The 19,707-nt window shown below is 53.0% G+C and overlaps 1 protein-coding gene across 2 annotated transcripts in view; it reads right to left on the reverse strand.

Moving 5' to 3' along the window:
• Window positions 1–9,565: 9,565 nt before the first annotated feature.
• Window positions 9,566–19,707, reverse strand: part of WLS (Wnt ligand secretion mediator) — a 37,896-nt gene continuing 27,754 nt past the window's right edge. For both annotated transcript variants that reach the window (XM_054384340.1, XM_054384339.1), the window contains 9 exons: window positions 19,125–19,286; window positions 17,563–17,699; window positions 16,599–16,767; window positions 15,825–15,922; window positions 15,586–15,649; window positions 14,567–14,710; window positions 13,334–13,417; window positions 10,651–10,804; window positions 9,566–9,675 (listed from right to left, as the gene is read on the reverse strand). In XM_054384340.1, coding sequence (XP_054240315.1) covers window positions 9,566–9,675; window positions 10,651–10,804; window positions 13,334–13,417; window positions 14,567–14,710; window positions 15,586–15,649; window positions 15,825–15,922; window positions 16,599–16,767; window positions 17,563–17,699; window positions 19,125–19,286 — 1,122 coding nt within the window. The remainder of the gene's footprint in view (window positions 9,676–10,650; window positions 10,805–13,333; window positions 13,418–14,566; window positions 14,711–15,585; window positions 15,650–15,824; window positions 15,923–16,598; window positions 16,768–17,562; window positions 17,700–19,124; window positions 19,287–19,707) is intronic.

Raw genomic sequence — 19,707 nt, forward strand, 5'->3', positions numbered from 1 at the left:
GTCGGCTGCACGGCGGTGATGCAAAGGAGGATTTTAACCCCCCCAAGCCCAGCTTCCTCAAGTTTATGCTCCTTTTGCAAGAGGCAGCCTGGAGAGAATGGAGGTGGGAGAGTGTAAGTGGAAGAGAGGAGGGAAAACAAAGAATTGTTCAAGCCAGCTCGGTGCGTGATGGAAATAGGCAATCAAATCAGGCACTGCCCTCCCAGCCTCTCTTTTCTCTTGCCTTAAAGAGAAATCACCCACCCCAAGCACTGGTCCCGTCCACACTCACCCTTAGGAGAGGTGAAACCACGTTCACCTGCAGCCATCGGCTCCTCCGTGCGGAGAAACCAGCCCCAACATCTCCTGCCAGCAGCGGGAAGCTGTGCCGGAGCCGCGGCGCTGCGGGGAGGGCAGGCTTCGCTTGGTGCCTGCCTCCTGCACCGCCTCCCTCCTCCTCCTCCTCTTCATCTTAGTACGCGCCGGCAGGCAGCTCTTGGCTTCCTTTGCTCCATCCGCCCGGTGCCTCCAGAGCTCAGAGCTTCCCCTGTCTGCTCCAACCTCCCAGTGCCTCCAGAGCTCAGAGCTTCCCCTGTCTGCTCCAACCTCCCAGTGCCTCCAGAGCTCAGAGCTTCCCCTGTCTGCTCCAACCTCCCAGTGCCTCCAGAGCTCAGAGCTTTGGCCCCTGTCTGCTCCAACCTCCCAGTGCCTCCAGAGCTCAGAGCTTTTGGCTTCTCTCTCTGTCCAACCTCCCAGTGCCTCCAGAGCTCAGAGCTTTTGGCTTCTCTCTGTTCCAACCTCCCAGTGCCTCCAGAGCTCAGAGCTTTTGGCTTCCTCTCTCTGTTCCAACTTCCCAGTGCCTCCAGAGCTCAGAGCTTTGGCTTCCTCTGTCAACCTCCCAGTGCCTCCAGAGCTCAGAGCTTTTGGCTTTCTCTGTCTGCTCCAACCTCCCAGTGCCTCCAGAGCTCAGAGCTTTTGGCTTCCTCTGTCTGCTCCAACCTCCCAGTGCCTCCAGAGCTCAGAGCTTTTGGCTTCCTCTCTCTGTTCCAACCTCCCAGTGCCTCCAGAGCTCAGAGCTTTTGGCTTCCTCTCTCTGTTCCAACTTCCCAGTGCCTCCAGAGCTCAGAGCTTTTGGCTTCCTCTCTCTGTTCCAACCTCCCAGTGCCTCCAGAGCTCAGAGCTTTTGGCTTCCTCTCTCTGTTCCAACCTCCCAGTGCCTCCAGAGCTCAGAGCTTTTGGCTTCCTCTCTCTGTTCCAACCTCCCAGTGCCTCCAGAGCTCAGAGCTTTTGGCTTCCTCCCTCTGTTCCAACCTCCAGAGCTCAGAGCTTTTGGCTTCCTCCCTCTGTTCCAACTTCCCAGTGCCTCCAGAGCTCAGAGCTTTTGGCTTCCTCTCTCTGTTCCAACTTCCCAGTGCCTCCAGAGCTCAGAGCTTTTGGCTTCCTCTCTCTGTTCCAACCTCCCAGTGCCTCCAGAGCTCAGAGCTTTTGGCTTCCTCTGTTCCAACTTCCCAGTGCCTCCAGAGCTCAGAGCTTTTGGCTTCCTCTCTCTGTTCCAACCTCCCAGTGCCTCCAGAGCTCAGAGCTTTTGGCTTCCTCTCTCTGTTCCAACCTCCCAGTGCCTCCAGAGCTCAGAGCTTTTGGCTTCCTCTCTCTGTTCCAACTTCCCAGTGCCTCCAGAGCTCAGAGCTTTTGGCTTCCTCCCTCTGTTCCAACCTCCCAGTGCCTCCAGAGCTCAGAGTTTTGGCTTCCTCTGTTCCAACCTCCCAGTGCCTCCAGAGCTCAGAGCTTTTGGCTTCCTCCGAGCTCAGAGCTTTGGCTTCCTCTCTGTTCCAACCTCCCAGTGCCTCCAGAGCTCAGAGTTTTGGCTTCCTCTGTTCCAACCTCCCAGTGCCTCCAGAGCTCAGAGCTTTTAACTTCTTCTGTCTGCTCCAACCTCCAGTGCCTCCAGAGCTCAGAGCTTTTGGTTTTCTCTCTCTGTTTCTTTAGGCTCCATCCACCTGGTGCCTCCAGAGCTCGTAGCTCTTGGCTTTCTCTCTCTGTTTCCCCCTCCAGGGTGGGACAGGACCTGAGGGCAGCGGTGTTTGGGTAAATTGATCCTAAATGAGGAGAAATAAAACTTGTGATGGTGAAATACAGCTCTTTATTTGACAGGGTGAGGGAGAGGAACCCAAGTAGCAAGGCTGAGTGGTTACAGCCTGAAAGGTTTGCTGGTGTCTCTGAGAGAAAGCTGCAGGAGGACCTCAGAGAATCACAGACTGGTTTGAGTTCTAAAGGTCCTCTCATCCAATCTCCCAGAGGTCCACAGGGACAGCTGCAAACTAGAGCAGGTTGTACAGAGCCCGAATAACCTGACCTGCAATGGTTCCAGGGGTGGAGCATCTCTCACCTCTCTGGGCAACCTTGGAAGAGGGTCTCATGAGCCCCAGTGTCAAACCTTTCTTCCTCCTCTCCAGTCTGAATCTCCCTCTTTCAGTTGAAAGCCATCCCCCCTTGTCCTGTCACAGCAGGCCCTGCTGAGAAGACTCCAGGGATGGAGAATCTCCCAGCTCTCTGGGTTTTCCTGGCTGTGTATTTCAACCTCTCTGTTTACATGGGATATATTTGTGTGTGGTTTGGATGTTTCCAGTTTTGAAGTGCCTGTGTTTATGTTTGTAACTCTGTGTTTGTAGATCTGGACATTTCCTGTTTATATTTACAGACTGAGGTACAAACATGGAAAGAATTCAGGTTGTAACTGCAGGAGAAACCTTGCAAAGAGCAAGAAATTCTCTTCCTATCTGAGCATGTTTGATAATTGGTGCTCAAGAACTGAAAGGCATCAAAAGTCTGCCCCCAGCTTTCTGATCCAGGCTCTTGAAGCAGTGTCCTGGGATCTATGTGCAGATGGAGCCATGTGCACACTCTGCTCTGTCTACAAGGAGCAGCTAAAGCTCTGCTGACCCCCTGCAGTCCAAACAATTGCTTACCCCAGCACATGGTGCTTAGTAACATAGAACCATGGAATGGTTGGGGTTGGAAGGGACCTTAAAAACAGAACCACGTGGAGAAATGTTTTGGTGTGAGCATGGCTGTGTGGGCAACTGGAGCTCACCTTTCCCTTGAGCTCTGTGAATGGTTTTCATCCTTCCTGCTGCAGAAGGAAGTCTTTGCCCACATCAGTGCTCACTTTACTGGAGCTGTGCCTGTCTTCGTTCTGAGCACTGACTTGAGAAGAGCAGATCTGTGCCAAGAACCAAACTGGCTTTGCATGAGGAGGTGGTGACAACCTCCTCTGTCAGTGCAGCAGCAGCTGCAGTCCCCCCACGGCTCAGCTGCTGATTAACCACAGAGCATCTGCAGAGCAGATAGAGACACATTGGTGCTACTCATCAGCCACCCACAGCAGGGCTGTGCCATCCCACAGTACCTTCAGGGGAGTACCTGATGGGTCCAGAATCCTTGTGGGAGGCTCTGAAACTGCTGCTTATGCGTCAGCAGGAGAATTCCTGAGGGCTGCAAAGGTTGTGATTCCCTTTCCAGGTAGTGCCTCCTTGCTTTGAGGGAAAGCAAACAGTGGAAGTCTTGTGCTCTGGAGCCTTCATCATCTCTGCTGCCCTTCTTTGGATGTGCTCCAGCACCTCAAATCTCATTGCCCAGGGAGATCATGGATGCCTCCTCCCTGGAGCTGTTCAAAGACAGGCTGGATGAGGCCTCAAGCAGCCTGGGCCAGTGGAAGGTGTCCCTGCCCATGGCAGGGGGATTGGAACTAGATGATGTTTAAGGTCCCCTCCAACCCAAACCATTCCATGAATCTTGTCCAACCGCCGAGATAAAGAAGCAGCCAAAGGAGAGGACAGTATTGAAACCATCTCAGCAAGGAATTCACTGCTGTGTGGAGCCATCACACATTGGCTCAGCTGGCCTGCAGCCTGCCCACGAGCGTGTGGGGAGCAGGAGCTGTGATGTCCCCCAGTGCCTGGCACAGCACTGAGAGCACACAGCCCAGCAAAGCGCCTGCCTGGTTGAAATCTGCAGAGAGTTGGGAAGCTGCTGCCACCCAGCACAACCTCCAGAGAGGTTCCTGCAGGAGGGCTGGATGCTGCAGGAGCAGGGATTTATTGAATTAGCTTATCTCAGCCCACTAATCAAAATTAATGGCAGTGGGAGGGAGCCCTTCCAGTGGGACCTGAAAGAGCGAGTCATGGAAATGCCTCAGCAGCCTCTGCCTGGGTAAAGGGAGCAAATGGACATCCTGGAGTAGATGCCACCAGAGCTGAGGTGGGGGAGAAAGCAGACCAGATGCTACTGGAGCAGCACCAGCTCTGGGGTCATCCTGATGACACCCAGGACCTAAATCCCTCAGAGTTACCCAAAAATCTCTGACACCTTGCAGAGCAGTTGAGAGCAGGAGTAGCACAGGCAGCAGAGGCAGCTGAGCCTCCAGCCCTGCTTGGGGAAGGATTGTCCTGCTCCAGACTCACACATGAGAGATGAAGAGGCAGAAGCTGCCAACCATTATAGCCGTGAGGAGACCTTGTCTTTTATTTAGAACTCTAGGTTTGAGCCCTGAAGCTTCTATTGATTTCCTGTAATAGTGTCTGCCACAGGAAGAGCTCCAAGAGCCAGCAGCTCTCTGGCAGTGCAGTGTCTGGTGCTAAGGAGAAAAGCAGATCCATGACACCTCTGAGTGCCAACTACAGAGCAAAACTCTTCCAGAAGCAACCCTGGTGCTGCTTCTTGCTTGTTTTATCTCAGTACTGCATCACAGATTGCACTGGGTTGGAAGGGACCCTCAAAGGTCATCTTGTCTGACCACCCTGCAGTCAGCAGGGACACCTCCAACCAGAGCAGCTTGCTCAAGGTCCCATCAAGTTTGACTCTAGGGATGGAGACTCAACCACACCCCTGGACAATCTGTTCCAGTGTTTCACCACTCTCATTCTGAAGAACTTTCTCCTGATATCCCATCTAAATCTCTCCTGCTCCAGTTTCAAACCATTGCCCCTCATCCTACCACCACAGACCCTTCTAAACAGTCCATCCCGAGCCTTCCTGTGGGTCCCCTTCAGGACTTGGGTGGGAGAAGGGACATTTTTCAGTGTCCCACAACATACACATCCATCTGGGGGCAGCTAGGAGCTGGTTTAAAAAGAACAAAGAGAAACCACCATCTCCTCCCTCAACCCAGCCACTGATGACAGCACCATCAGACCTGGAGAGAGTCTCAGATTGCTGCTGGGACACTCAAACTTGCCCAGACACAAGCCGCTTCCTACATTTTTAAGCTGGAAAGCATGGGCCAAATCCATCCCACAAGCCTTGCTGCTTGCTGGAGATTCTGGCCAGCAAGCCTGTGGTGAAACACAGCCATGTAACCTTTGAGCCCTTCACTGGGGAGTGGGCCCATGGGAACCTTCTGATGGTCAGCATGGCCAACTGAAAGATCCTGCACCTGGGTCAGGGAGATCACTGGTACCAGTCCAGGCTTGTGGATGAAAGGCTGGAGAGTAGCCCTGAGAAGGAGTTGGGCTGCAGGTGGCTGAAAAGCTGGACATGAGCTGGCACTGAGTGCTGCCAGCCCTGTCCTGGGCTGATGCCCAGCAGTGTGGGCAGCAGGGGCAGGGAGGGGATTCTGCCCCTCTGCTGTGCTCTGCTGAGACTCCACCTGCAGTGCTGGGGCCAGCTCTGGAATCCTCAGCACAGCAGACATGGAGCTGTTGGAGTGGAGCCAGAGGAGGCCACAGCAATGCTGGGAGGCCAGGCTGAGGGAGTTGGGGTTGTTCAGGCTGGAGAAGGCTCCAGGTTTCTGGTGGACTTTCAGTGCTTCAATAGGCTGATCAGAAAGCTGGGGACCCCTCCTGAAGGGCCGCTCAGGTCTAGGAAAGGGTCAAGGACAGATGACAAAAATCATAGAATTGTTTGGGTTGGAAGAGAGCTTTAACATCACCCAACCATTAACCCAGCACTGCTAGGTCACCTCTAAACCACGTCCCTCAGCACCACATCCGCCAGCTGAACTTCCATGGTGGCAGAAGCTCCCAGGCAAGCCACTTCCCCACGTTTTGAGAGCTGGGGGCTTCAGAAGCACTTCTGGACCTGCCTGGAGCCATCTTATGCTGCAGTAGAGGGCAGCAAAGAGCCTCCGAGGGAAAGCGGCGCGGAGGAGCCCCGTGGGAGGGAGCAGCGGGATTGCAGGTATGGAAAATGCATGGATCTGCTCTTTTGAAATTCATCAGATGCTGGAAGCGCTGCACTGCCTCTGCTTCGGCTTGCAGCAGCCTCAGTTCCTCGCCGTGGCACAGACAGTGTAGCCTACAGAGGCTGCAGGAGAAATGAGGCCACCGGAGCTGCTTGAAGATGAGCAGCCCCATTCACTTGGGTTGGAAAGAACCTTGGACATCATCCCGATCCTCATCCTGTTTGCTGGTGAAACAGAACTCACACTGTGCTGCTGATCAGTGAGACATGGACAGGCTGGAGAACTGGGGGTGGAGGGCAGGAGTAGGGTCCTGCACCTGGGGGAGGACAACCCCCTGCAGCAGTACAGGTGAGGGGGGACCTGCTGGAGAGCAGCTCCATGCAGGGGCTCAGAGTGCTGGTGGACAAAAAGTTGCCCATCAGTCAACAGTGTGCCCTTGGGGCCAAGAAGGCCAACAGGCTCCTGGGGGGTGGGAAGAAGAGTGTGGCCAGCACCTTGAGGGAGGTTCTCCTCCACCTCTGCTCCAGGGAGGCCACAGCTGGAATACTGGGTCCAGTTCTGGGCTCCCCAGTTCAGGAGAGACAGGGAACTGCTGGAGTCCAGTGGAGGCTCCAAAGCTGCTGAGGGGCCTGGAGCATCTCTGTGAGGAGGAAAGGCTGAGAGCCCTGGGGCTGGTGAGCCTGCAGAAGAGCAGCCCCAGAGGGGAGCTGAGCAATGCTCAGCAAGAGCTAAAGGAGCTGTGGGGGGCAAGAGGATGGGGCCAGACTCTGCTCAGTGGTGCCCAGGGATAGGATAAGGGGCAGTGGGCACAAAGTGGAACCCAGGAGGTTCCATATGAACAGGAGGAGAAAGTTCTTTGGTGTGAGGGCACTGGAGGCCTGGAGCAGGCTGCCCAGAGAGGTTGTGGAATCTCCTTGTCTGGAGAGCTTCCAAAGCCAGCTGGGCATTGTGATGCTGGGCAAGCTGCTGTGGGTGCCCTGCTTTAGCAGCTTTAGGGACTGGATGATCTCCAGAGGTCCCTCTCTGTGCTGGGATTTTCCCTGCAGTGAACCAGGCCGACACCAAATCCTCAAGATTGGGTATTTTATTTAAATTAACACAACTACAGGTTTCCCAGGCTGCCTACAGCCTTCTGTAAAAACTGAACTCAACCTACCCATAAAAAGGAGAGCTTTTAAGCAGACCCAGGGACTATCTGACAGATGAGTAGGGCTTAGGAATGAAGAGATAAAAACCCAACCCCACCCCCCACGCACGCACCACAGACAGGCACCCCCAGTACCTACAGCGTTAGTGCTTGACACACAGTTTGCTTTTAAAGCTGCAGTTCCTCCCTCCTCAACTTCCCGAGGAGCCTTTAGAAAAACTAAGCTGTAAAAAAAAAAAAAAACGAAACCATGGACAACATCTACCAGAACAACATAAATACCATGTAAAACCCAACAAAAACAGCACAAAAAAAAAGATAAAAAAAAAAACAACCTTAAAGCTGCAAAGTCGAGCACTCAAGTTGGGATTACCAGAGCTATGAGGATGTGCATTAGTTTAATTCACTGTGGAGCTGGAACAGCTACTGAAGACCCCAAGCTAGGAACCTGGGCTGCACCCCTAGCTAAGCACCTAGGCAGGAGCCCAAGCTAGGCCCCAAGCTAAGAACCCAAGCTAAGAACCCAGGCAGGAGCCCAAGCTAGGCCCCAAGCTGAGCAGCTTGGTGGAACCCCAAGCTAGCAACCCCAAGCTAGGACTTATTTCCTTATTGAAACTACTAAAAAGTGGCATTTTGCCACCCACAGGGTGAAGGTGCTGTCCCAGCACTTACTCCACATCTAACAACTGTGCCCCTCTCTCATTTTATTTTTTCACATCTCCCAGTCCAGGGGCACTGTCATCCCTATCTAGAGAACTCCCACCCCAAACTTCAAGAAGATGATCAGTGTTCCAGTTCAAGTATCCAAGATCAAGTGAGGTGACCTTCCCAGTTCTCCTTCCCTTTTGCAGCCTCAGTACTCTAAGGAGCGAGGTATCATGGCAGAAGTTCTAAGGATCCAAGGACCATGTGTCAGCTTTTCCCAGGACAATGTATCCACCAGTGCCTGTCAGCAGCTCTGGAAGGTCTCCCTTCATGTCTGACCAGACAGCAGCAGCAGATTCTTCCACTTTAGGGACAAAACTTGGAGGTTGAGTTACATTTTATTAGCAGTTGACACAGATATTTAACAGCTGCAGGTGATGAGGTTTCTCTGGATCCTCCAGAGAGGAGCACAGATCCTCCTTGGCCACCCTTCTTCCCACACACACCATTAAGACTTAATTGGCTGCCAGCACAGACCAATTTACACCTCCACTCCACACCAGTTCCCATTCCCAGTCTCCCAGCAAGGCATGGCATTGGGGTGAGTGACCTCATCACCTCCTTCTGCTCTGTATGTGACAAGTGGATTTTTGTCAGGTCCAATAATCCCCTGGAAGAATCCAGCTCTGCCAAGTGTGCTCCACCCTGGCAGGACAGCCTGGTGCCCTCTGCCCGGCTCACAGGCAGGAGAAGCAAGAAGACATCATCCCTCCCATGGCCTCTCTCTTCTCCTCAAGGCACATGAGCAGCATAAAAATGAGAGAGCTGTAACAAAAAAGGTAAAATAGAGGAAGACGACAACAAAAAAACTAAACAAACAAACAAACAAAAAAAAAAAAATCAAGGAAGCCAAGAGGGCTAAGACCAGGCAGAAGCTGGTGGTGGGACTGGTGTTCTCTGGGAACTCAGGACAGGAGCACTCTTTTCTCCTCAGGTATCTAGTTTGTACACTCCCCTGTATTAAGAAAAGCCTACTGAGGAGGCATCTTGCTGCTTCTACTCAGCAAGTGACAGAGGTTCACTGTGGAGCTGCAGGGCTCTACTGAAGACCTCAAGCAAGGTTCCATACCATCACAGATGGTAGAATTCAGTATTTTTATGGCAAGGCTTTAGCTTTCCCCTCAACCAACACCTTAAGGCTACACTTGAGAAAAAAAAAAAACCACCCAGCCCTTCAACACTGAACATGGTGCTCCTCAACCGAGCTCCCCAGGCACCCCCTTTATGCACAGGCACACAGGAGCCAAATCAAAGCCACCCAAGGGCATCTCTGTCCCTTCCTGACTGCACGACTTTGCAACCTTAATGCTCTCCCTGCAGGCTTGTACGTGCTGGAGTGTAACACAATAGAGCCCTCCCCCCTCCCCCCCTTGAAATAACTACACCATATCAAAGAGGTTACAAATGTTCTGCTAGGTGACACTGTTTGGTGTCCCCCACCACGGGATGGGGTGCTCCAGAAGCAAGTGAGGTCGGAGAGGCCTCCTCGCCCGAGGGCACTGTGCTGTCCTCTGTTCTCCAGCCCAGTCTGGGTGCCAGCTGAGGGTACCTCAGCCTTACTCCTGAGCCTCCTTCCGAGCCAGCTTGTAAACCTCTGTGGGTCCATCCACGTGGGTGATGGTGGTGGTGAGCTGAAGTTCTTCCCCACTGTTCACACCCAGGTCACCTGAGATACAAAGTCATTGTCAGCCTGGTCTCACAGTGAGGTGTCTGACAATAAGCAGAAAGCTAAAGATCCACATTGTGCCCTCCAAGCTCTCAGGAGCTACCTGAGCTATGGTCTTCAATGGTTTGAGACTGGAGCAGGGCAGATTTAGGTGGCACATCAGGAGGAAGTTTTTCACTAGTGAAAACTGGAAGTTTTCCTGGTGAGACACTGGAATGGGTTGCTCAGAATTGAGGCCCCATCCCTGGAGACATTCCATCTCAAACTCGATGGGGCTCTGAGCAACCTTATCTAGCTGGAGCTGTCCCTGCTCACTGCAGGGGGCTTGGACAAGATCATCTTTGATGGTCCCTTCCAGCCCAATGCATTCTATGACTATGCATCTCATCAATGTTTATAAATGTGTAAAGGGTGAGTGCCAAGGGGATGGAGCCAGGCTCTTCTCCGTGATGCCCAATGACAGGACAAGGGGAAATGGGTGGAAGTTTCATGTAAATATGAGGAAAAATCTTTTCAGTGAGGAGTACTGGAACAGGCTGCCCAGGGAGGTTGTGGAGTCTCCCTCTCTGGAGATACTCAAAACTCACCTGGATGTATTCCTGTGTAACCTGGTGTAGGTGATCCTGCTCTGGCAGGGGGTTGGACTGGATGAGCTTTCGAGGTCCCTTCCAGCCCCTGAAATTCTGTGATCTACACTCTTGGAGGGAACTTGGACTAGATGACCTACAGAGGTCTCTTTCAGCATTTCTCATTCTGCCTTTCTGGGCAACCTGGACCAATGTCTCACTACCCTCAGTGCCATACCTCCCTCCTTCTCTTCCATTAAAACACCTTCAAGGAAAACCAAGCTAGCATTTGTGGAACATTTCACAGTAGCAAACGTGCAGCACTTTGGCCAAACAGAGAGCATGCACAGAAGGTATCACCCACTTTGCATCACCCTCCCTTCCCATGCCAACCTTCAGGGGCACTTACCATTGGACTGGTCATCACCATAATTCTTGTGTGAGGGTGCATAGAGGAACATCAAGGCGAAGACGTAGAGGTTCCACATGCCGTAGATGCCAGTGAAGAAGGCGCTGTTCACTTGGATCGTCACGTCCCCCCACTTCCAGTGGCCTTCTGTCACCTGCCCAGCAGCAAACAGACACAGGGGGAAGTGTCACATCCAGTCCAGGGGGAATGGAATCAAGCTGGAAGTGGGGAGATTCAGGCTGGAGGTGAGGAAGAAGTTCTTCCCCAGGAGAGTGGTGAGAGCCTGGAATGGGTTGTGCAGGGAGGTGGTTGAGGCCCCATCCCTGGAGGTGTTTGCAGCCAGGCTGGATGAGGCTCTGGCCAGGCTGCTGTAGTGTGAGGTGTCCCTGGCCATGGCAGGGGGGTTGGAACTTGGATGATCCTTGTGGTCCCTTCCAACCCTGACTGATTCCATGACTCTATGACTCTAAGTCAGGCTGGGATTCTCCTCCTGAGCCTCAATCTGCAGGAAAAAAAAATACCAACCAGTCCCAACAAAAGAATTCCCTGAGGATTTCCGTGACTCTGATTTGTCAGCCTGGAACGTGACAAACCCCCTCACATCCCACCTGCTGTAAGGGATGAGCTGAGCCAAGATTGCCACCACAAAGAGCAGCTCCTAGGAGACCAGGAGGCAGGGCTGAAACCATCAGGCTACTATAAATAGAGCTTTCAGAGCAGGGGAAGCTGCATGAATAACGTGAGGAGCTCACGTGCTGCTGGCAGAGGAGGGGGCCTGGGCTGACAGCAGCAGCCCCTGAGGAGCTGTCAAGATTTAGGAAGAGATTGAATCACAGACTGCTTTGGGTTGGAAGGCACCTATAAAGGTCACCCAGGCCAACTCCCCTGCAGTTAAGCAAGGACATCCCCAACTCAATCAGGTTGCTCAGAGCCCCATCAAGCCTGAGCTTGAACGGCTCCAGGGATGGGGCCTCCACCACCTCCTTGGGCAACCTGTTCTAGTGTCTCACCCCCCCCATAGTGAAGAGCTTCATCCTGATTTCCAATCTAAATCTGCTCTGCTCTAGTTTGAACCCACCATCCCTTGCTGTCTCAAAACAGGTCCTGCTAAGAAGTCTGTCCCCAGTTTGCTTTCAGTGGGCACCACTGAGAAGAGTCTGGCCCCACCCTCTTGCTCCCCACAGGTCCTTCAGCTCTTGCTGAGCACTGCTCAGCTCCCCTCTGGGGCTGCTCTTCTGCAGGCTCACCAGCCCCAGGGCTCTCAGCATTTCTTCCTCACAGAGATGGTCCAGGCCCTTCAGCATTATGCCCCTGGACTCTCTTCAGCAGTTCCCTGTGTCTCTTGAGCTGGGGAGCCCAGAACTGGACCCAGGACTACATGTGCAGCCTCACCAGGGCAGAGGAGAAGGGGAGGAGAACCTCCTTCAACCTGCTGGCCAAGCTTTTCTTTATGCACCCCAGGAGACCACTGGCCTTCTTGGCCATGAGGGCACACTGACATCTATGAAACAGATGCAAGCTGAAAAATCCCTTGGAGCCAACCACTGAAGTAGATTAAGGAGCATTAGAAGCTGACTTGTGCAGAGGCCACATCACAACTTGGAATAAAGAAGGCCAGACACTGTTGGAAGCAGCCAGGCTGCAAAGCCAGGCCAGGAAGGTTCAGTTGTGCTGTTTCTCTGTGGCCACACAAAGCCACTGGATCCTTTCAATGCAAGCAGAAGTGTTTTCTTCTCCTGCTGAGTTCTCAGAAGTGACTAAACCACATTGGCTGATGCTTCAAACACTGCAGCCCCAAACCTCTCCGTGAGCCAAAGGCCTTTGTGAAAGCTTCAGGCAGAGTCATTTACAGCAGAGTTTCAAAGACAGATGAAAACAGCTTCTTGAGCAGCAGCTTAGCACTAGACCTGCTTCTGACAGCCAAGTGAGCCATGTTGCTGGTGGCTAGGGCATCATGGAATGGGTTTGGTGGGAAGGGACCTTCAAAGGTCATCCAGTCCAACTCCCCTGCAGTCAACAGGGACAGCTGCAACTGGAGCAGGTTGTCCAGAGCTTCAAACAACCTGAGCTGCAATGGTTCCAGGAATGGGGTAGCCACCACCTCTCTGGGCAACCAAAGCCAGGCTGTCACCACCCTCAATGTCAAATGTTTCTCCCTTCTCTCCAGTCTGAATCTCCCTTTTTTAGTTCAAACCATCACCCCTTGCCCTGTCACAACAGGCCCTGCTCAAAACTCTGTCCCTAGATTTCTGATCAGCCTCTTGAAGCACTGAAAGGCCACCAGAAGCTCTCCCTGGAGCCTTCTCTTCTCCAGCCTGAACAACCCCTACTCTCTCAGCCTCACCTCCCAGCAGAGGGCTTCCAGCCCTCCCAGCATTGCTGTGGCCTCCTCTGGACCCATTCCAACAGCTCCATGTCTCTGCTGTGCTGAGGACTCCAGAGCTGACCCCAGCACTGCAGGTGGGGTCTCAGCAGAGTGCAGCAGAGGGGCAGAATCCCCTCCCTGCCCCTGCTGCTGGGGATCAGCCCAGGACAGGGCTGGCTCTGGGCTGGCAGCACTCGGTGCCAGCTCATGTCCAGCTTTTCAGCCACCTGCACCCCAGGTCCATCTGCAGAGGGCTGCTGTCCATGCTGTCATGATCAGAGGGGGTGTTGTCCCAGACAGCCAAGCTTCCCCCCTCACCTGGCTCACGATGAAGAAGATGACTGTCATGGCTGCGCACGCCAGGGTAATGAGCATCAGGAACTTGAACCTGAAGATCAGCCCCTGTTCAGAGAAAAATGTCACTGCTCACAGGAACAGCACCCACAGACACCCATTTTTGGGTTTAGCATCTACAAGGGTAAAAAAACCAAAACAAAATGCAAAGAAGAAAAAAAAGAAAAAAACCAAAACAAAAAAGGTCCAACCCACAAAACCCCAAAGCAAAACAACCTCCACCCACTCCTCAGGACAACCCATATTCTCCACTCCCCACACGTCTGCATTCCTCCAGGATGCTCTGAGCAGGCTGTGCATGTCTGGACAGCTCTGCCCTTCCATTCCCCTTCCTCTGGTGACCAATTTCCCCTCCATTCCACTTCCTCTGGTGACCAATTGACCAGGAGTTAATGTGGAAGAGGAGGTGTGAGCTGTGGGTTTGTTTCACCAGCTTGATAGCTCACAGCTTTTGGAGAACAAACATCTTGTGGTGAGCTTTCATGGATGGGTTGATGTTTCTCCAGCGTGGGGAATGGGTCTGTGGGCTGCATGTCTGGACAGCTCTACCCTTCCCTTCCATTCCACTTCCTCTGGTGACCAATTGACCAGGAGCTAACATGGAAAAGGAAGTGTGAGCTGTGGGTTTGTTTCACTAGCTTGATGGCTCACAGCTTTTGGAGAACAAACATCTTGTGGTGAGCTCCTATGGCTTGGCAGGATGAGTTTCTCCAGCATGGGGAATGGGTCTGTAGCAGACTCATCCTCACCTCCACGCTCCGTCTGGAGGGAGCCTGCAGCAATTCTCACCCATGGGACTATTAGAGAGGAATGCGATGATCAGACAACCTCAGGCTGGGGATCACCCAAGGTTGGGAGGTCTGACTGCAAACCATGCTTGCTTTCACCAGTTTGACATTTCCACCTACAAATTGGCTTTGGGTCTGTTTTATTTTTGTGTGTTTTGGGGTTTTTTTTAACCTATTTTTGGGATTTTGGTGCAAATGCCTCTGCCTGCCCAGAGAAGTGGAGTCTCCAGAGGTTCTTTCCATGCCCCACCATGCTGGGATTGTGTAATAAAGGCAACTGGGGGATTTGAGCACACAAGAAAGCCAATAAAGGTCAGATCTTCCACTTCAGTTCTATATGGATAGAGACTTTTAAGGTCAAAAAAGCACTCTAGAGATGGAGAGCCTGTAGGACAAGGAGGGACATTACCTCGTAGTGAAGGCGACGAGCTTTGCTCATGGCTGGCAGGCTTGACTGCTTTCCACTGATGTTTCTGAACACTTGGAAGACCATAAAACACAGGAAGAGGAAATAGAGGCACAAGCAGATTCCTGCAACTATGATAAAGGCCATCTGAGCAGTGAAGGTCAAGGGAAGATGGTGTGAGGTCAACAGGAGTAAAAGCAAAGGTTTTCCAGGTGATTCACCTCTTGTAATTCCATCCCAAAGATCAGAATGGAAGGCAAAGCCCACTCAAAGAACTTCCTGGTCAAGACCTGTAGAGCTTTGGGAAGCTGCTGCCCCATGATCTCCAGAGAGGTTCCTGCCAGAGGGCTGGATGCCACAGGATGGGGTTTAATTTAATTAATCTCAGCCCAATAATCAAGATTAATGACAGTGGGAGGGAGCCCTTCCAGTGGGACCTGAAGGAGCAAGTCATGGAAATGCCCCAGCAGCACCTGCATGGATAACAGCAAGAAACCAAGGCCCCAGAGCAGATGCCATCAGAGCTGGGGCTGGGTGGAAGCAGAGCAGGTGTTACTGGAACAGCAGCATGGTGACACCCAGGAGCTAAATGCCCTGGTTTTCTCCCCAAATCTGACACCTTGCAGGGAGGTTCAGTTCTCTCTTCTCTGGAGAGCTTCCAACCCAGCTGGCCACTGTGATCCTGGGCAAGCTGCTGTGGGTGCCCCTGCTTTAGCAGAGGGGTTGGACTGGATGATCTCCAGAGGTCCCTTCCAAACCTCACCATGCTGGGATTCTGGGATTCCAGTGACTGCCCCAAGCACAGCACCAGTCCCTGGCAGTGCCCAGCACCAAGCCTGCCAGGATTGCTTCTTCCAAATGACACCAGCATCTCCACAGCACTTGAGCATCACATGATAGACCTGAGTCTGCCCACAGCAGGAGGATTTCCCCACAACATGAAGGTATCTGGCAGGATGAGAACATCTCCCTGTCTTATCAACACAGGCCAAGAGCCTCCCCCAAGCCAGGTGGAAGGATACAGCCAGCTCTGTGCCAACTTCAGTGGTCCAGATGCTGTAGAAGGGATTCTTCAGCTGCACTCCCCTGCAAAGAGAACAGAAAACAAAGTGCTGCCACTGGGATCAAAGTGCCAAGCTGTGTTTGAGTGAATGGGTTGGAGATGGAGGTGCATCCAGCTATGGGGGTTTAAGGGCTGCTCCCTGCTGCAGGTCAGCTGGAAGCCACTGCTTGCTGCACAGGAGAGCAGCCCTGCACCTACCTCTCACACATGTCAAAGATGAAGAGGCAGAAGGAGCCAACAGCTATGGGTCCAACCTGTTTCCAATACCCAGAGAGGCGATTCCGCTCATTCTGGTCCTAATGAGGAGGAGGAGAAAAAGGAAAAGCAAGTTCCAATCACAGAATGGTAGTGGTTGGAAGGGACCTCTGGAGATCACCCAGTCCAACCCCCTGCCAAGGCAGGATCACCTAGGGCAGGTCACACAGGAATGCATCCAGGTGGGTCTTGAAAGTCTCCAGAGAAGGAGACTCCACAAACTCTCCAAGCAGTCTGCTCCAGGGCTCCAGCGCCCTCACAACAAAGAAGTTTTTCCTATTGTTGAGGTGGAACCTCCTGGGTTCCAGATTGCATCCACTGCCCCTTGTCCTACTACAGGACACCACTGAAGGGAACTGGCACCTCCTTCTTGACACCCACCCTTCAGAGATTTATAAATGTTAGCCTGGAGAGAAGACTGAGAGGAGATCTTATTAAACAGCCCCAGGTCTCGCAGCCTTTCCTCATCAGACAAATGTTCCAGTCCCTTCACCATCCTCACAGCCTTCCTTGGACACTCTCTAGTATATTCCTGTCCCTTTTGAACTGGGGAGCCCAGAACTGGACACAATACTCCAGATATGGCCTCACCATGGCAGTGTAGAGGGGAAGAACCTCCCTCAGCCTGCTGGTCATGCTCTTCTCATGTACCCCAGGATACCAGTGGCCTTCTTGGCCACAAGGGCCTATTTCTGTTCTCCTCTGTGTGGTACCCACCATCATGTGCTCTCCACAGAAGATGATCCAAAAGGACAGGAGCATGGCATAGAAGATGCCTTGTCGAATGTCTCCAAAGAGCAACATCCAAGTCCAGTCAAACCCAATGGAAAACCACTCCACGGGGATGTTAATGAACGTCATGGAAATCCCCAGAGCAAAGATGACCCTGGAGAGGCAGAAACACCATCTCTTGCCAGTTTGAAGAGCCCCAGAAGCCAAAGCTGTGCATGAAGAGCAACAGAAGAAAAATCTGGTGCTGCTGGGGCAGTGGTGATAGGGTGTCACCTCCTGACAGCAAACCTTCACAGATCCACAGAATGGTTTGGGTTGGAAGGGATCTTAAAGATGCCCTAGTCCCAACCCCCCTGCCATGGGCAGAGATACCTTCCACTAGACCAGGTTACTCAAGGCTTCATCCAACCTAGCCCTGAGAACATCTCCAGGAGGGGGCATCCACAACCTCCCTGGGCAACCTGCTCCAGTGTTTCACCACCCTCACTGTAAAGTCTAAATCCAGTCTAAATCTAACGCTTCTGGGGCCAAGTCTTTATAAGCAGCTATGGATAAATAGGAAAGAGAAGCTAGAGAGGTGTCCTGCTCCCAGTACAGAAGGATGGGACACAGAAAAGACCCTCCCTGTCTCCTCAAGCGTGGGCTCTGCCCATGAGCAGTGACCACCTCACAGAATGCATTAAGTTGGAAAGGACCATCAAAGGTCATCTTGTCCAACCACCCTGCAGTGAGCAGGGACACCTCCAACTACAGCAAGTTGCTCGGAGCCCCATCCAGTCTGACATTCAGTGACTCCAGGGATAGGGCCTCAACCACACCTCTGGGCAACCTGTGATCTAAGAAAGACCTAAAATATAAGGTGACCCTCAAAAGCAAGAGGACCCTGATCCAAGTCAAGACCCTCTTGCTGGAGGGTCCCCTCTGGCAGCGCAGGCGAGCCCCTACTCACTTCTCCAGCAGGACAGGAGGTCGTGTCATCAGCGTGATCCGTCTCCAGTACCAGATCATGATGATTAGAATGCTGGGGGTGAGGAAGGTCTTCATGGCAAACCACACTTTCGTGAAGCCACCGTTTTGATGGATGCCCTACGGAAAAGCAAGGTGCAACTGAAGAGCAGGGCAGGGTGGAAGATCCTCGCTCCACGCCTCTCCTTACGGGACAGACAGGATCCGCGCCTAGGCGCAAGCTCTCCTCCCAAGACACAGTTTGCCCGACGTGGCGTGCACATAGCATCCAAGCAGGCTCCCAAAGGCCAGCAAACAAAGCCCAACACACAGAGCAGCGAGGTGGAGAGGAGCCAAGGCAGGGGCACTCTGCCCCAGCATGGAAAAAGCTGGGTGGAATTGCTCCCAGACAAGTAACAAGATACTCCTGAAGCCAAGTCACCGCTGGTGGGAAAGTCATCAGGCGGATGAAGGCATCTGTCCAGACACGCGCCCTCCCACCACCGTCTGCGGCCACCGCGGCCAGCTGCTGCTGCTGAGAGACAGGACACTGCTGGGAGGCTTTCCAGCTGGGAGCAACCATGGCCACCAAGCAGTAAGGGAGGGCAGGAGTAAGGAAAGCAGCCAGCCATCTCAGACATCTGCATGGCCATAATCAACAGAGCAGGTCTCCTCTGAACCCTGCTGTTCTGCTCCTCCTTAGGGCTTAGTCAGGTAGAGGACTCTTCATCAAGCAAGACTGCAGCAGGGAGAAAATGACAGAGAAGAGCTCTTGGGAGCTGTGGGAAGAGCCCAGCTCTGGAGGTGGTCAGAGGGTGGCACTGGTCAAAGCTTGGTGAGAGCTCCTCAGAGGAGAGCAGTTACAAAAATCATAAAATGGCTTCAGTTGGAAGGACCTTAGAGACCATCTACTCCAACCTCCCTGCCATGGGCACAGGGACACCTCTCACCTAGACTTGGTTGCTCAAGGCCTCATCCTAGAATCACAGCATTGTTAGAGTTGGAAGGGACCTCAAGGCTCAGCCAGTTCCAACCTCCCTGCCATGGGCAGGGACACCTCACACTACAGCAGGTTGCTCAGAGCCACATCCAGCCTGACTGCAAAAACCTCCAGGGATGAGGCTTCCACCACCTCCCTGGGCAACCTGTTCCAGTGTCTTACCACCCTCATGGTGTAAAACTTCTTCCTAACATCCAATCTGAATCTACCCACTTCTAGTTTTGCTCCATTCCCCCTACTCCTATCACTCCCTGACACCCTAAAAAGTCCCTCCCCAGCTTTCTTGTAGGCCCCCTTAAGATACTGGAAGGTGACAATAAGGTCTCCTGGAAGCCTTCTCTTCTCCAGACTGCACAGCCCCAGCTCTTTCAGTCTGTCCAACCTGACCTTGAACACCTACAGGGAGGAGGCATCCACAACCTGTTCCAGTCTGTCCAGGAGAGCATCACTCCGGAAGGAGGAAAGCCGCATTTGCAGGCAGGAGTTAGCAGCGAGGAAGAGCAGGACGCTGAAGGAGGGGAGGAAGGCAGGAGCTGTGCCAGGGTCAGAGGCAGGCGGGCACTCACCACGAGGCGGATGTCCTTGATCTCGCCGATGCCCACATTGACGCCCTTCCTCTCGTTGACGGGCAGGCGGATGTTGATGAGGTAGTACTTGTGGGCCACGCTGCCGATCTCCATGAAGGGCAGGAAGTCGCAGTCGTAGTGACGGCCTTCAGACTCCACTGTCTAGGGAAAGGACACACAGCAGCAGCGTGGAGCTCAGCCCTGCCTTCAACCCGGCCTCATCCACCTCAACCAGGCTGGATGAAGCCTGGTTCTCCTCTGCCCGAGGTCATCTTGGCCAACCCCACTGCAGGCAGCAGGGACACCCCCAGCTAGATCAGGCTGCCCAGGGCCACACTGAGTTTGGTCTTGGATGTCTCCAGGGACAGAGCTTCAACCACATCCCTGGGCAACCTGTTCCAGTGTTTCATCAGTCTCATTGTGCAGAACTTCCTCCTGATGTCCAACCTAAATCCACCCTGCTCTAGTTTCACACCACTGCCCCTTGTCCTATCACCAGAGGCCCTTCTAAACAGTCCCTTCCCAGCCTTCCTGTAGATTCCCTCAGATACTGAAATACTGCTTTAAGGTCTCCCTGCAGCCT

The sequence above is a fragment of the Indicator indicator genome, chromosome 10, assembly GCF_027791375.1.
Source record: "Indicator indicator isolate 239-I01 chromosome 10, UM_Iind_1.1, whole genome shotgun sequence".
NCBI classification, from domain to species: domain Eukaryota; kingdom Metazoa; phylum Chordata; class Aves; order Piciformes; family Indicatoridae; genus Indicator; species Indicator indicator.